The 15,669-nt window shown below is 40.6% G+C and overlaps 2 protein-coding genes across 5 annotated transcripts in view; one reads left to right on the top strand and one right to left on the bottom strand.

Annotated features, from left to right (window-relative positions):
• Positions 1–12,009, top strand: part of ODAD2 (outer dynein arm docking complex subunit 2) — a 184,304-nt gene extending 172,295 nt beyond the window's left edge. The window contains exon 20 of one of the 4 annotated variants that reach the window (XM_005290932.5): positions 11,567–12,009. In XM_005290932.5, coding sequence (XP_005290989.2) covers positions 11,567–11,680 — 114 coding nt within the window. In that variant the 3' untranslated portion in view covers positions 11,681–12,009. Of the gene's footprint in view, positions 1–9,943; positions 10,305–11,566 lie in introns of those variants that run through there. The other 3 variants (XM_065586859.1, XM_065586860.1, XM_065586861.1) reach the window with 3 other exon arrangements.
• On the bottom strand, positions 1,821–4,049 carry LOC135981055 (uncharacterized). Its single transcript, XM_065582371.1, has 2 exons — positions 3,297–4,049; positions 1,821–2,302 (listed from the first exon to the last, which is right to left on the bottom strand). Exons 1-2 carry the CDS (start codon positions 3,871–3,873, stop codon positions 1,821–1,823), a joined length of 1,059 nt encoding a protein of 352 aa, XP_065438443.1. The 5' UTR covers positions 3,874–4,049.
• Positions 12,010–15,669: the final 3,660 nt, after the last annotated feature.

Consider the following 15,669-nt stretch of genomic DNA (forward strand, 5'->3'; position numbering starts at 1 on the left):
GTTGTGGAACGGCGATTCTGGGCCCGGGAAACAAGCACGGACTGGTGGGACCGCATAGTGCTGCAGGTCTGGGATGAATCCCAGTGGCTGCGAAACTTCGCATGCGGAAGGGGACTTTCCTTGAACTTTGTGAATTGCTGTCCCCTGCCCTGAAGCGCAATGACACCCGGATGCGAGCAGCCCTGACTGTCCAGAAGCGAGTGGCCATAGCCCTCTGGAAGCTTGCAACGCCAGACAGCTACCGGTCAGTCGCGAACCACTTTGGCGTGGGCAAATCTACCGTGGGGGTTGTTGTGATGCAAGTAGCCAAGGCAATCGTTGATGTACTGCTGTCAAAGGTAGTGACCCTGGGAAACGTGGAGGTGATCATAGATGGCTTCGCAGCGATGGGATTCCCAAACTGCGGTGGGGCTATAGATGGAACTCACATCCCTATCCTGGGACCGGACCACCAGGCCAGCCAGTACATTAATCGAAAGGGCTACTTTTCCATGGTGCTGCAAGCACTGGTGGACCACAGGGGACGTTTTACCAACATCTACGTGGGATGGCCGGGCAAGGTTCATGACGCTCGTGTTTTCAGGAACTCTGGTCTGTTTAGACAGCTGCAGGAAGGTACTTTTTTCCCGAACCACAAAATAACTGTTGGGGATGTGGAGATGCCTATAGTCATCCTCGGGGACCCAGCCTACTCGCTAATGCCCTGGCTCATGAAGCCCTATACTGGCGCCCTGGACACTGAAAAAGAACTCTTCAACTACCGGCTGAGCAAGTGCAGAATGGTGGTGGAGTGTGCTTTTGGCCGTCTCAAGGGGAGATGGAGAAGCTTACTGACTCGCTGTGATCTCAGCGAAACCAATATCCCCATTGTTATAGCAGCTTGCTGTGTGCTCCACAATCTCTGTGAGAGCAAGGGGGAGACCTTTATGGCGGGGTGGGAGGTTGAGGCAAATAGCCTGGCTTCTGATTACGCCCAGCCAGACAGCCGGGTGATTAGAAGAGCCCAGCGAGACGCGCTGTGCATCCGGGAGGCTTTGAAAGCTAGGTTCCTGAGTGAGCAGGGTAACCTGTGACTTTTAAGTTTGTGTACAGAGAAGCTTAACCTGCCCCCGTTTCTTTACCCAGTTAATGTTGACTATCCTCTCCAGTTACATACCCCCTTCACCCCCTTCCAACACACGTTTAAAAATAAAATCACTTCTACTTTGTTAATGAACACCATTTTCTTTATTACTGTTTTCACAGGAATGTTTTAAACCTGGGACGCAGACTGTGGTGGGGAGCGGGTGTAGTGTAGTGACGCAAATGACGCTTCTAAACTCCAGGAATGACAGGCTCCGCAGTGGTGGACTGGTTGTTTCAACGGAACCTGCCACCCCTCCTGATCGGGACTGTGTGTATGTGGGGGCTATGTCACTTTGTGGCAGGGGGAGGACGGTTACAGATCCCCTGCTGCGTGGCTCTGTGATCCAGGATAAGGACCACTGCATAAGATCTGTAACTGCCCTCCCCCGCCACAAAGTCACAGAGCAACCCACCCCCCACCACAGAACATGAAAACCACCTCCCAGACTGACCGGGGTAACTAGTGACTGCACTGTGTATGTGCCCTGCTGCTGGACCTGCCCCCGCCTAAGTACCCTGCTAAAGGTGACTGTCCTGTCCAATTACCAACCCCCTTCCCCCCCTTCAGACAGACTCTCCTCCAAAAGAACATGATGGAAACAGTAATTAACAGAAACGTATTTTTTATTAGCAACTACATATGAAACTGGGGGGTGAAACTTGGGGCTTGTGTGAGGCGGGAAGGAAAGGACTTGTCAAATTTTGGCCTCTCCCGGACTGCCCGGGGGACGACTAGAGCAGTCTGTAGGGGTGGAGTGAGAGTTTGCACGGACTCTGCTGCCCCTCCTTCTTTGGACTTTGGGTGAGGGGGGTATGGGACTTGGTGGCGGGGGAGGGCGGTTACAGATAGACTGCAGCGGGGCTCTGTCCTCCTGCCTCCGTTCCTGCAGAACATCCACAAGGCGCCGGAGCGTGTCCGTTTGCTCCCTCATTAGTCCAAGCAGCGTTTGAGTCGCCTGCTGGTCTTCCTGCCGCCACCTCTCCTCCCGTTCCATGTGTGATCGGTGCATTTGGGACAAGTTCTCCCTCCACTGGGTCTGCTGTGCTGCCTGGGCTCGGGAGCAGCCCATAAGTTCCGAGAACATGTCCTCCCGTGTCCTCTTCTTCCTACGCCTAATCTGCGCTAGCCTCTGGGAGTGTGATGCCAGGCTAGGTTGTGAGACAGTCGCAGCTGTGGCTGTGGGAATGGGAAAAAGGGAGTGAATTCCTCAGAAAGATAAATGTAGTTGTGAACAAAGAACATAGTCTTTCTCTGTGAACAAGACCATGCACAGCACCTTTCACATGCGCACTCAGCACAAGGTCGAATTCTCGGCCTTCGCATTCAGTGCCTGGGGTCTTGCACTGCAGATCTGAGAAGCGGGGCAGCACAACGGAATTTGTGTAGCGGGCAGACATGGTAAGCCGTAGACTTGTGGCTGCTTAAAACTTTAATAGTAGCACTGGCCTCCTTTCACATTGAAAGCAATGCCAGTCCCTGCTGCCAGCAATCCGGCAAGCAGGAACTCTGCCCCTGTCCCACCCCCTCGCGGCTGTCCCAGGGAAAGATCCCTGTTTGCTGCCCCTCTCCCGCCTTCACCGCGTGGCTGCAAACCGGCGGTTACAGCTCTGTAAAGGAACGGGCAAGCAGTCCCAATACTAACATTCCCCTACCTAATTCAAAGCAGGTCACCATGAGCGACATAACCCTGATGAGGATCTCAGACACTGATAAAGAAAGAATGCTTCGGGAAAGCCTGCAAAGACCAGGGCCGTATGCCGCCATGCTCTGCAGGGCAATGATCCCGGAGTACTTGATTGTCTCCTGGCGCGGAAACGTTTCATACCACGGAGGACCCAATAAGGCCGCTCTCCCCAGGAACCTGATGCAAAGGCTTTCCAATTACCTCCAGGAGAGCTTCTTCGAGATGTCCCAGGAGGATTTCTGCTCTATCCCCGGACATATAGACTGCATTTTACTGTAGCTGCACTGGCAGGGACTAAACAGTAGAGCGGCTTGGGCAGAACAATCATGCTAAACCGGACATTGTTAGATTTTTTTTCAATAGTTGCACTGCCCAGGACTGAAACGTTAAGCGCCTAGGGCAAACTAATCATGAGAAACCCATTGTTGTTGTTCTTAATATTCCTGTTCTGTTAAAAATAAATGTTTAGATGTTTAAAACACTTACTGGCTGATCCTTCCCCAGATTCTGTGTCCGGGTTAACGGCTGGGGACGGTTGGTAGGGGATCTCTGTAAGGGTGATGAAGAGATCCTGGCTGTCGGGGAAATCAGCGTTGTAAGCGCTGTCGACTGCCTCATCCTCCTCATCTCCTTCCTCATCTTCCCCGTCCGCTAACATGTCCGAGGAACCGGCCGTGGACAATATCCCATCCTCAGAGTCCACGGTCAGTGGTGGGGTAGTGGTGGCGGCCGCACCTAGGATGGAATTCAGTGCCTCGTAGAAACGGGATGTCTGGGGCTGGGATCCGGAGCATCCGTTTGCCTCTTTGGTCTTCTGGTAGCCTTGTCTCAGCTCCTTGATTTTCACGCGGCACTGCGTTGCATCCCGGCTGTATCCTCTCTCTGCCATGGCTTTAGAGATCTTCTCGTAGATCTTTGCATTCCGTCTTTTGGAGCGCAGCTCGGAAAGCACGGACTCATCGCCCCACACAGCGATCAGATCCAAGACTTCCCGATCAGTCCCTGCTGGGGCCCTCTTTCTATTCTGAGATTGCACGGCCATCTTTGCTGGAGAGCTCTGCATCGTTGCCAGTGCTGCTGAGCTCGCCACGATGTCCAAACAGGAAATGAGATTCAAACTGCCCAGACAGGAAAAGGAATTCAAATTTTCCCGGGGCTTTTCCTGTGTGGCTGGTCAGAGCATCCAAGCTCGGACTGCTGTCCAGAGCGTCAACAGAGTGGTGCACTGTGGGATAGCTCCCGGAGCTATTGCCGTCGATTTCCATCCACACCTAGCCTAATTCGACATGGCCATGTCGAATTTAGCGCTATTCCCCTCGTTGGGGAGGAGTACAGAAGTCGAATTTAAGAGACCTCTATGTCGAACTAAATAGCATCGCAGTGTGGACGGGTGCAGGGTTAATCGATGTAACGGCGCTAACTTCGACATAAACACCTAGTGTAGACCAGGCCTCCCACAGTAGTCCATGTAGAGGGAGGGCAAGGTAAAATTCATGCTCACAAAAATAGAAAGAAATAGACTTTTTTTTAAAAAAAGAAAAGTATAACAAAATGTTAAATAGCAAAAGGAATCAAAAGAAGAAAGAGGGGGGAGGGTAACAGCAACAAACGGAAAAGAGAGTTCTTGGAATGTCACAGAAGCAAACCTAAATTACGAAATAAATAAATAAATATATAAATAAAAAAGCAAGATCCCTGGCAAAGGGCTTTCTGTTCTAAATGTCTGTTACATAGAGTGACTAATTAAGCTCCTGTTTTAATCTTTATAAAATGGATTGCCAATCATTCATAAAAAGCTTTTGTCTGTGTTCTCTCTCTCTTTCTCCAAATGCTTTTTTTATATGTTAATCTTCTCTTGAAAACTACAGTGAAATAAAAATAAAATTGGATAATGGTCCAAACAAAAATATGCTATAAAATATTTGGCTTCATCATTTCTGGATTATCAGATCTGCCTATTGCTTTTTGTGGGATGAATTTCAAATCCCATAAGACTCTTAGTACATTGGAATGTTCTTGATGATAGAATTCTTTCTAAATATTGCACCAAACCTCTTACAGCCAAATATAGACCCAAATTATCTGACATCTAAGAGTCTAGACTTGTTACATGTTTTCATATATGATAAACAAAAATTAATAATCTGTTTAGGTATTAATTATATTTAGATACAGTTCATACTTGTGTGCTGTATGAGTATATCCAATAAGATCCCCATTTTACATTTGTGAAAATGTTCCTTGAAAACATACGACTTACAACATAAAATGGGAGAATCTTAAAAGTTCCTATATTTTAAAGTATTCAAGAAGTTTACAAACTTTTAGTATTTTATATTTTATTTTACATTTGCTTCCCACCTCTCTGCACTGTCAATGATTCTCCAGCTTCATTTGCCCATTTGTCAGATTCTGAAACAAGCATTTCTCTACTTCATTTCATCCTGCCCATCATCTCTGATCTGCCCCATAATGCTATAAGAAATTAGGCAATTGATAATGAGTAGGGAGAGTGGAGGATAGATTACTCTTACTTGGTCCATTTACAGCATTGAAAACATGAAAGTATATATATATGTATAAATACTTTATATATTTGATAGTATCCTCCCCATACACCCTTGGTATATTGCTTATCTTCTTTGATTGTAAACTTATCAGGTCAGGAACCTGTGTGTGTTTGTGTAGAACTTAGAACAATGGAACCTTGAACCTGATTGGGGATTCTGGATACTGTTTTAATATTTTGTATTTATTTATTTATTTATTTATTTATTTATGGTATTTCCTAGAGGAACTCCAGTCCCATTGTACTAGGCACAGTACAGACAAATAACAAGACAGTCCATGTCCCAGAGATCTTACATCTGAGGTATCAGACAGGATGCGACAGATGGATGAAATAAACAGGGATGAGGACAGGGAGATTGAGGAAATGATAGTCATGAAATTTCACAAAACAAAAATTTCTAAACTAAAATATCTATTTTAACAGAAAATCAATTAAAATGTAATGAAAATGTGTATTGTAATTCAATAGATCATATCTTATTGCTAGACACAATCAGACACAGCTTACTTGGCTTCCAATGTTGGATCCCTCAGGAATGCTATTTCTTTCTCTCCTCCCTTGTGTCCAGTCATTTCTCTCTATTTCATAGTCTTTCTCATATTCCCTTCCTCTGTCCCATTTGCAGGCTCCTTTGTCTCCAGGTTTCTCTTTTTTGTTTTAGTTTTTCCTTATTTCTTTCCTTTTTGCTTTTGACTAGCCATTTAGAACCTAGCATTATAGCTCCCCAACTCAACCTAGGCCTGGTCTGGTCAGGGCATTAGTTAGAGCGCCCCAGGGGCTTCCCTAATTTACACCACTAGATAAGATCCCTAAGAGAAGGGACCTTATGCCAATGGAGAATTATCATAATGGAGCTCTGTTCTGCCCATCCCCTGCCATGCCCCCTGCCTTCGCTGTCACACCCTCGGTGCTGTGATGGGAAGGTGGCTGGAACAAGAACTGGCTTCTCTCCAGCTGCCAGATTTACACCAGCAGGGAGTTCCCCTCCACAAAGGGAATTCTTTTACAGCTGGAATCCATCCACTTTGTGCCACCTGAGCAGAGCAAAATGAGCATACAGTATTGCAGAATCTGGGCCAATGCCTTTTTCAGCAGTATGGGCATGGCCAACATTGTCTTATCCTTTTGCTCAGTTGGAGATGGAAATCAGCTTGGATTTTAGTGAAATTGAAACAGTGACTGAGCTTAACCTCATGTTTTGATTGTACAGTAATGTTGTATTATTTATAATTTAATTGTATGAGAAATATTTTCATAAGGATAAATTATATGTGTAACATAACACTCAAAGCTAGGTGCTTTAAAATTTTCCAGTGTGCAGTATATTGTTGAAAGTTACAAAATGTTGGCTGGATCCAGACTGATACTTTTTTGGATAAGTTTCTCCCATATGCTTTTATTTAAAGTATTTTTTTCTTTTAGGTTAGATTTAGAAAAAGCATGTAAAATGTCTTTTTTGGAATGGGAGTGTTTTACAATTAGAAGATCATAGTGCTAGGAATTCAGCATCTTCTAGGAACTGTAGCATATGAAAGAAATGAAAACCTAAATCTGGAAAAAAAACAAACAAACAAACAAACAAAAACGGCAAGTCCCAACACCAGCTGGGAACACTGTGTCAATCTAAAATATGTCATTGCCAAAGTGATAGGCATAAGCAGCAATCTTATCGAAACAAACATTTTTGGTCTCAAGGACTCTAGGCTCCATCTGATCTCTCCCTGACTTCCCAGTCTTTCTCTGTCTAGTAATAGATTTAATTGAAAGAGGTAGCTCATATTTTCTTCTGATTAGAAGAAGTTGAATAAATTTGTTCAAAAAGGATGAGAGAAACAGAAAAGGAATGGTGTTGAATGTTCTGTGTGTAGAGACTTCTTCATTCTGTTGTTAGAGGATCTATTTGTCTTTCACGTTCTCAGGATGCTGAACTGTTGGGTGTGGTGGTCTCTAAAGTATCTGTTTTACCTCAGCCATGAAACCCTTGTCCAGTACGGTTGTTGTGCCCTTGCATGCTGTTTTGGATCAGCTGAAGAATGTATGGCAAACACTTCACAGCTACCCCTTTCTGAAAGGTGACACCAAGATAAAGTATATTCTCCCTGAAAATGCTGCCTCCTGTGTCTCCCACTGCCCACACAAGACTTTGGTAGCTGAGATGGCCATGGCCAGAGCAAAGAAGGTGAATATACACTACAGTGCTCCAGAACCTTGATCTTAGGCACCAAGATATTTTTGGATGAATGGTTTACTAGTGTATCAGTGCTTATGTTTACATTTTTTCTGTTTTGATATCCCTTCAGCTACTTAGCCTCCCGGGGTGAGAATTCTGCCAAGATGGTATCTTCAGAGAAAGGAGAATTACTTGAGCTTTGTAACTGCTTCACTGAAGATATCACCTCTGCAGAGTTCTCATTCACAAGCACATCTCTTCTCAGAGTTTGGAGGGCAATCTTTAGAAGTGGTGTATATCTTTACAATTTGATGTTTGTATTGTTCTATTTGAGGAAATAATTTCTCAATCAGTTTGTTTTGTGATTGGCTAAGATTTTCTTTGAGGAGCCTTTGCTTTTTGCTTGAGGACAGTTGGAGTTCTTGATGATGCACAATTACCAACAGAGATGTTGTGGCTTACACCCTGACCCATTATTGCCGCACTAGGGACCAAAAACCTGAGAGCTTTATGCCTGTCTTGTGCAAGAGAGCACAAGACTCAGCAGTCAGAATCCTGTAAGAATATCTTCAGATTAGCAGAATTACAAGGCAAGTAATTTCCCATTATGCAGCCTTGGAATCTTGTATTATTTTAAAGATGGGCTAGCAATAGCAAAATCTTCTCTATTGCTATGACCATCTGGATAATTGAGGCTGTGAATTATTCTTGCTTTTAGAGACCATAAATGATGTGCACACTCTGTCTGATCTCCAAACATCTTATGTTTGTGCTTATTTGCTGGTATGATATGCTACCTATGCCAAATTTGCTTGGACCTTTGCCTTAGAATATATATACCAGCCAACAAAAATGGAATCTATATAATATTGAAATTGCCTTCTCTTTTGTGGAAAGTGCCTCTTACAAGCCAGACAGACACATTTATACCACCTGCCTCTTTGCAGCCTCTGACATATGTTAACATTTACATGTGTCAGAAAACAATACCTGAACAGTAAAGAGAAAGGATGCATGAAGTTCAAGGGCATTGCATCTGAAAAAAAAGACAAGTTATGTTGCATTGATGCCTTGGAAGCCCAAAAAGTCTCTTGGACTTGTCAAAATGTGTGTAATATTGTGACTAGAACACCCCAAATCACAAGTGAATTGAACTAATTTACTATTAGTGTGAATGTGAAACAATTTACTATTCCACTGAAAAATGGCAGGCAGGACAGCAATGACCTATGATCTTGTTACAATGCAACAAAGGGATACATTTTTTTCACATGAGGCAAAGATAATAACAACAACGCTTAGCTAAAATCCTCAAACTTAAGTGCCAAATTATGTCATTAGATACCTAAATTGAGACATTCTGGGTTGTGTGCTGGTCACCTCTGCAGTGACTCTGAGAGTAGGATGAGGGAGAGAAAGAACTAGAGGTTCTGCTGCTATGTGTCCTCCACCCCCACAGATGGCTACCATAGTGGCCTGTGGTGGGAGGATTACTTCTCCCTATACACACTATGAATATACGTAGAGCACAGCCTGGTTTGTATATAGGGTTTGTCTATACAGTGGTAGTTCTGCACATATGTCACCATTTGTTGATGATTTAGAAGAACAGCAAATTGGGAAGTGATTGATCCTTGCCCTTCCAAAGTCAGAAGAAAAACTCCCATTGACTTCAGTAGAACTAGGCAAATGTTTTTATGATGGACAGTATCATTGAATAGGTTTATAAAAATTGATGTTTATATTATTTATTACTAATCTTATAATCAAGTAACAAAATAGTGTGCATTTTAAAAAATCTTGTGTACTCAGAAACAGAAAAGTGAGTGGCTGAAGGAAAAAATAAATAGCATGGAGCTGAGGGGCTATAGGCGAAGCACATTTTTGTATATTTGCTACTAAATAATGTACCTCCAAAACCACTAATTCATCATAACATCTGGTGACATGAACTAATCACAATTCCAACAATGGAATTATTATGAAAAGTTGGGGTTCATCATTCATTAAAATAAAAAAAGTCTTGCACTAGGTCTGTAACATACAGACTGTAATTACATAAAGTATATGGTTTCTTTGTTCCAAAATTTCAAAATTATGGCTTTACCAAAATCACCGTATGTACGGTACATACATGCATATTTTTGGTTTGGAATCAGACACATGACCTTTACTCTATAAGTGTCACAAAAAAGTTGTGGCATGCCCAAGGGAACCCTTTTTATTTTCACAGTTAAAGTTGATCACAGTTATGACTTACTGAAGAAAAAAAAATTAATAGGTGATATATTGTAATTAGTAAGGAAGAAATTTCTTTATCAACACCATTTTTTAAAAAACGACCTCATTTAAGCTGTCTTATAAGAAATGCATTCTTTTTTTGTACTACAGAATGCAGTTTTATCACCACACACACACGCAGAGCCTGATCTTGCTCCCATTGAAATAAATGACAAAGCTTCAGATGACTTTACTGACAGCTGGATCAGGCCCATAGTTTGGGAACAGGTAAAAATAAGAGTGTATGGTATAGATGCAAAGCTTTCTCATACAATTTTTCCATCAGTTTTAGCTGTTTTTGAGCAAATAAACAACATATATATCTTTCTGAAGTGTTCACATCTTAAGAATTCTGATCTACTGTTCATACATATGTAAATTCCAGTAAAATTTATAGGAATTATGTGAAAACTTTGACACAAGAATTGACCCCTACTGACACTTAATTTACATAAAGCCTTTTTTTAACATAATTCAAGCATACTCACGGCAGCCTTTCGTAAGTTACTTATAGGGGTCGAGGGGTGAAAAGTGACTGGCAAGAAGCTTATTTTGTACATTTATCTAACACAAATACTTCCTTAAGTATAAAATGCTTTGATCTTCATAAGCAAATGCCATATGTGTGCAGCTGTGACCCATGCCTTACAACTGCTGGAAGGTTAGAGAAAGGTAGCATATGAATTTGATATCTGCATTCAATTTATGCTTTTATATTTAGCAGTTCATAATTGTATGTAATATTTTAGCTGTATGAAAAATATGCACTGGAGTTGAGTGATAACAGATTTCTTTGTGGTTTGACTTAACATTGTTTGGGTGAATACAGAATCCTAAGTATTGCAGACTGAAAGTAGGGGTTTTAATTAGAGCTGTCTGTGCTTCAAAATACCTGAACTCACATTAAGATTGGCAGATTTCCAGAAATCTGAAGATTATGTGGAGTTAATTTGAGCTAAGCAAGAGTCTTCTGTTTTCCAGTGTATATGGCTTATTCAGTTGCATCACTGACTTGCAATCCATTACAAATAAGGAAATAGAACTATGATCAGTCATTTGCTGATATGTAACAATGTTTTATCTATAAAGATCCAATTTTATCACCCTTATTTTGAGTAGTGCCTTATTCAAAGAGAATTTCCATTGAAAACAATTGGACTACACAGAGTAAAGTTCTACTCAACTTGAGCAAAGGACAGAATCTGCCCCTAAATTGTTTTATTTTTGAAACGTAAGTATCTAAAGAATTACATTTTAAGATTTGGATCCCTCAACTAGATGAATGTGGGTGGACTGCTAGTGTGGTTCTTCTTGGGTACAAGGGTTCATCCACCTGGATCCAATCACAGGAGGAAGGTCTAAAACAGCACATGGCTACTTTCATAAAAAATCTCAAGCTCATAATTTAGCAAAGAAAATTTTGTAATTTCAATGAAAATTGTTCTGCAAATGAGAAAAAAAATCCAAGAGAGAACCCAAGATAAGAAAAAGCAGTACCACTGGCACAAATGTGACAGAAAATATGAGTCAGGATTCCTTATATGAATTGAACTAACAAGATTTGTATTATTTCTTAATTTAAAATTCAAAAAGTCTTATTTGCATATATGAATGTGTTAATATGAGGGTGTGTATACATATGAATATATGTGTGTATATATGATTTTAAATTTAATTCAATAATTTGATTTCAGTGTATTCATTTTATTTTTCTGTCTGATTTTATTTTACGAGCTTCTACTGGGGATGGTGGGCTCTACAGATGAAACCCTACAGGAAGCAGCAGCTGGTTGCATAGCAAACATCCGCAGATTGGCTCTAGCTACAGAGAAGGCAAAATATGGTTGACGCCTCAACCAGTTTTACTGGCTCCCATGTTTTACTCACTGCAAGACATTTGAATATGTAACTACATGGACTACCTAAGTTTGAGAAACATTTGAGGATATTTTTAAAGCCTACTATCTAATTAAAATACATGTGTTTAAAAATGGAAATGTACTTGATAGTGTACTCATTCTGTATGCTTTTAAAAAGTTTTTCAGTTATTTTATCATCTAAAAAGTACTTAAAACACATGAAAATAATTGTATGAGTTCCAGGTTAACATCATTAACTCTCAAATTTAAGATATGGTTTTGCATTTGATGAAATTGTAATAAATACATTTTTCTTCACTGTGTGTGGCTTACAGTAATTCATAATTGTCTTGAGCAATTCCCTTTCTGCTAAACCTGTCTAATCATCCTGTCATTATGGTTTTGCCTGTTTGATCACTTGCAATCCACAGGAGAGGACTGACTGCAGATGCACCAATTTCACATCTGGTATTACATAAGTACTGCAAACAGCTGGAGCTGTAGACCTTATTCCAAGATTATCCCAAATTTCCTCTTACTAGCACCAACATCAAACAAGATCATATTTAATTATATAAGTAATAGATAATACATGTGATTAACTCAATAGTTAAAATTCACAGCAGTAAATTAAGGAAAAATAAAGATGAATGAGCATTTTATACTAATATCATTATATTTATATATTATAAATATAATATCTCAGGGATTCAACTATTCTTTTAAATTTAGAACAACAATGTTTGAAGCACTTTGTTATTTTATACAAAACTATCTTCAGAATTATTGACTTTTCTTTCAGTAATCAAGTTCTTTATTTTAATGTTTTAATGAAATATAATTGGTATTGTAGATTATAGAACAATTGTTGAAACACATTCAGGCAATTAATTAACCCATGAGTAATCCAGGTTTATGCATGTACTGTGCCCCGCAACCTTTATAAGCAGTAGTATGAGACTGTGACCCTGAATTATAAGTGCAGACAATTCTGTCATACCTGAAAAAAAAATCTTAAAATAATTGCATTTACTGTCAAGCATTTACTTCTGAATGAATTGTATTACTATACTTTTCAGTGCTGATGATTTAAAGTACAGCACATCCTAGTCTAGAAGCTACAGTGTCTATTAAATTTAATTAATTTCCCTTGTGCCTTGTGATATAAAATTGCAGCTACTGAATGAGGTTGGCTTCTAATGGAGACATTCTTACAAACCCCAATTTTTTCATATTTATTACTTTCTTTTAAATGTATCCACAGACTCATTAACTGTAGCTAGATTGGTGTAATATAATTGTTTCTCATTTTATTAATTAAAAGAAACAATCAACATTCATTGCCTGAAACAAACAAAATTTCTTGCATCTTGAGCTGATTTTAGGTTTTTGAAGGCCTCTGTGAGTTTAATCAGTGGACCCTGGTTCAGGCAAGTGTTAAGCATGTGCTTATGTCCAGATAGTGCTTAAACAAAATCTCAACTTTAGACATATAGTCAAGTACTTTCCTGATTTGGGGTCTAGACACTTTAAAATGATATTCTTGTTCATATTTTAATGCAGGCACCACCAAATTTGTCAACAAAATCATACATGAACTAGAAACTCTAGTGTGATCATTCACTGAAACCCAACAACCCAAACCTGCTCCTTTATAGGGAAGACAAGTCTCATACCCTAACCCGGAGATATAATGTGAAGCATCTGTGCAGTTGCACTACTTTCCCCTTTACAGCCAAATTGAATCTAGTGGCAGTTTTGATCCCTACACATCCCCTGTGTAGATGGTTTGCATCTGTGGATTTGCATAGTGGAGGATCTACTGCCTGTTCCTCCACCACACATGTAGAACTCCATGGTGCATTGCGGGGGGTGGAGGGGTGAAGGAGAGTACAGAGTTCCCTGCGCATAAGTCCATGCTCTGCCTTCCCAATGCAGAGCAGTCAGCATTTCCACATCACTCAGAGCAGGGGACAGCATTTGCCCTTTAGTTAGGTATAAGGAGTTTTAATAAAATATCTGGGGACAGCAACAGAGGGTCCTGTGGCACCTTTAAGACTAACAGAAGTATTGGAGCATAAGCTTTCATGGGTGAATGCCCACTTCATCAGACACAAGTGACTTGCGTCTGATGAAGTGGGCATTCACCCACGAAAGCTTATGCTCCAATTCTTCTGTTAGTCTTAAAGGTGCCACAGGACCCTCTGTTGCTTTTTACAGATTCAGACTAACACGGCTTCCCCTCTGATATCTGGGGACAGATTCTGAGCTCCATGACAGTGGTTTAAATATGGAGTAAGTAACTCCACTGGTATTAAAGGAGATCAGAATGTGAGTCTGCTAATCAACAATTTTACATACATGTAAACCTTTGCATGGCATCATGAACTTCCAAATTCTGTTGGTGACGCCATCTACACCAATGGCCTTGCTAAGTACTTTTAAATAGATGTGTCTCTATCTTGCTTCTGGTATCACAATAAAGTCTTTGTTATACACAGAATATATCTATCCAATAAATATTTTTTGCAAATATGTTTTAGTCAAGTGAGGGGGAGGTTGGGAGAGAATAGTTTGAGAATAATTTCATTTTCTTGCTTATGAAAAGTATAACACAAGTGGATATTTTACTGTATAAAGAGAAGCAAACCTATCTGTCAAGAATAGTTGGTCTTGATATGACTTATCTTTTCAGTCTTTAATGTTTTATATCAAATTTTAAAGGGTGTAAAATCTAAATGTAAACTTAATTTTATGATCTAGTTATTTTGAAAATAAATGTAATTCTCACTGTTACAGGGCTCAAACCTGAAGCTCTTACTGACATGAGTAGCCCTTACACATGGGAGTAGTTCCATTGAAGTCATTCATTTAAATCAGTCTTGTAATCCCAGCCTTGAGCTGTATTACTTGTGATGTTTCCTTTAGCATTCCTGAAGCTGTTCTTTTCTATACAGGGAGAAGAAGCCTTTTGAAATAGAGGCAGAACAGCTACATAGTCACAGTAACTATATTAAAAACATAGCTCTCATTTGTGCAAACCTGCTGGATTCTACATAATTAGTTTAAACAGATTAGATTTTTAAGAACAATTGAATTTTGCACATATTGTGCAGTGCAGGCACATACATTTTCAAAGGCTTCCACGTCTTTCATTGAACTGAGCAGGCATCACAACAGAGCAGCTCTTTGAAAAGGAACTACACAAAGATGGTTCTCAATCACTTTTACTTCCCCCAAGCGTGGGGGCATCCAGGAGCCAGAACAGCCCCCAGTGCAAATTAGAGCAGCCACAAGGATTTGGCCACATGTTGAACACCTCTAATTATCAGATCTAAGTTATCGCTAGCTCTAGTCCCTATATATCACTAAGCACAGGGACTGCAATTCTGTGGGCCATTCAGAGGTTAGGAAGCACCTTAATCTCTCTCCTAGCAGTCCTCACCTATGTAAGAATCTAGTCCTTTGAAACTTTAGGTCATATTGACTGACAAATGAAGACTCTTGTCTGGAGTTGTTACACAAGAAATGGTTATTTTAATTATAACAATGGAATGATTGTTAGAAAAATGCCCATCTCTGTCGCATGCATCTTCTGCTCACTTTGCTCTTGACCTCCCCAGCTTGCTTTTTAAATTTTCAATCCTTTTTGCAGCTGCAACTTCTGATATCTCTTCCTAGCCTGCTATCTATTTACATTTGTTTTGCAGTAAGAGCAGAGGCTGTCCCAGTGCAGGAACTACCTTTTCAAATATTTGGGGGTCAGGTCCTCAGTTAGTGTAGATCAGCATAGTGCCACCGAAGTCAGTAATGCTGTGCCTGATTTACGCCAGCTGAAAGTCTTGACTTTTGCTCTTCATTTTCATTAAAATGTTCAGAAAATTTGAAATTCCAAAAAAAGTAAAACTGTCAGGAAGACAGCATTGTTTTTAATGCAGAAATACTGTAGCTGACCAGCGAGAAAGCAGCAGAAAGAAT

This window comes from Chrysemys picta, chromosome 2 (genome assembly GCF_011386835.1).
Source record: "Chrysemys picta bellii isolate R12L10 chromosome 2, ASM1138683v2, whole genome shotgun sequence".
In the NCBI taxonomy this organism is placed as follows: Eukaryota; Metazoa; Chordata; order Testudines; family Emydidae; genus Chrysemys; species Chrysemys picta.

Bases quoted from the DNA above. Each gene is read 5' to 3' on its own strand.
- LOC135981055 (XM_065582371.1), bottom strand. From the start codon at position 3,873: ATGCAGAGCTCTCCAGCAAAGATGGCCGTGCAATCTCAGAATAGAAAG. The intron at 2,303-3,296 runs GTAAGTGTTTTA...CCATTCCCACAG, and splicing joins ATCTGGGGAAGGATCAGCCA to CCACAGCTGCGACTGTCTCA.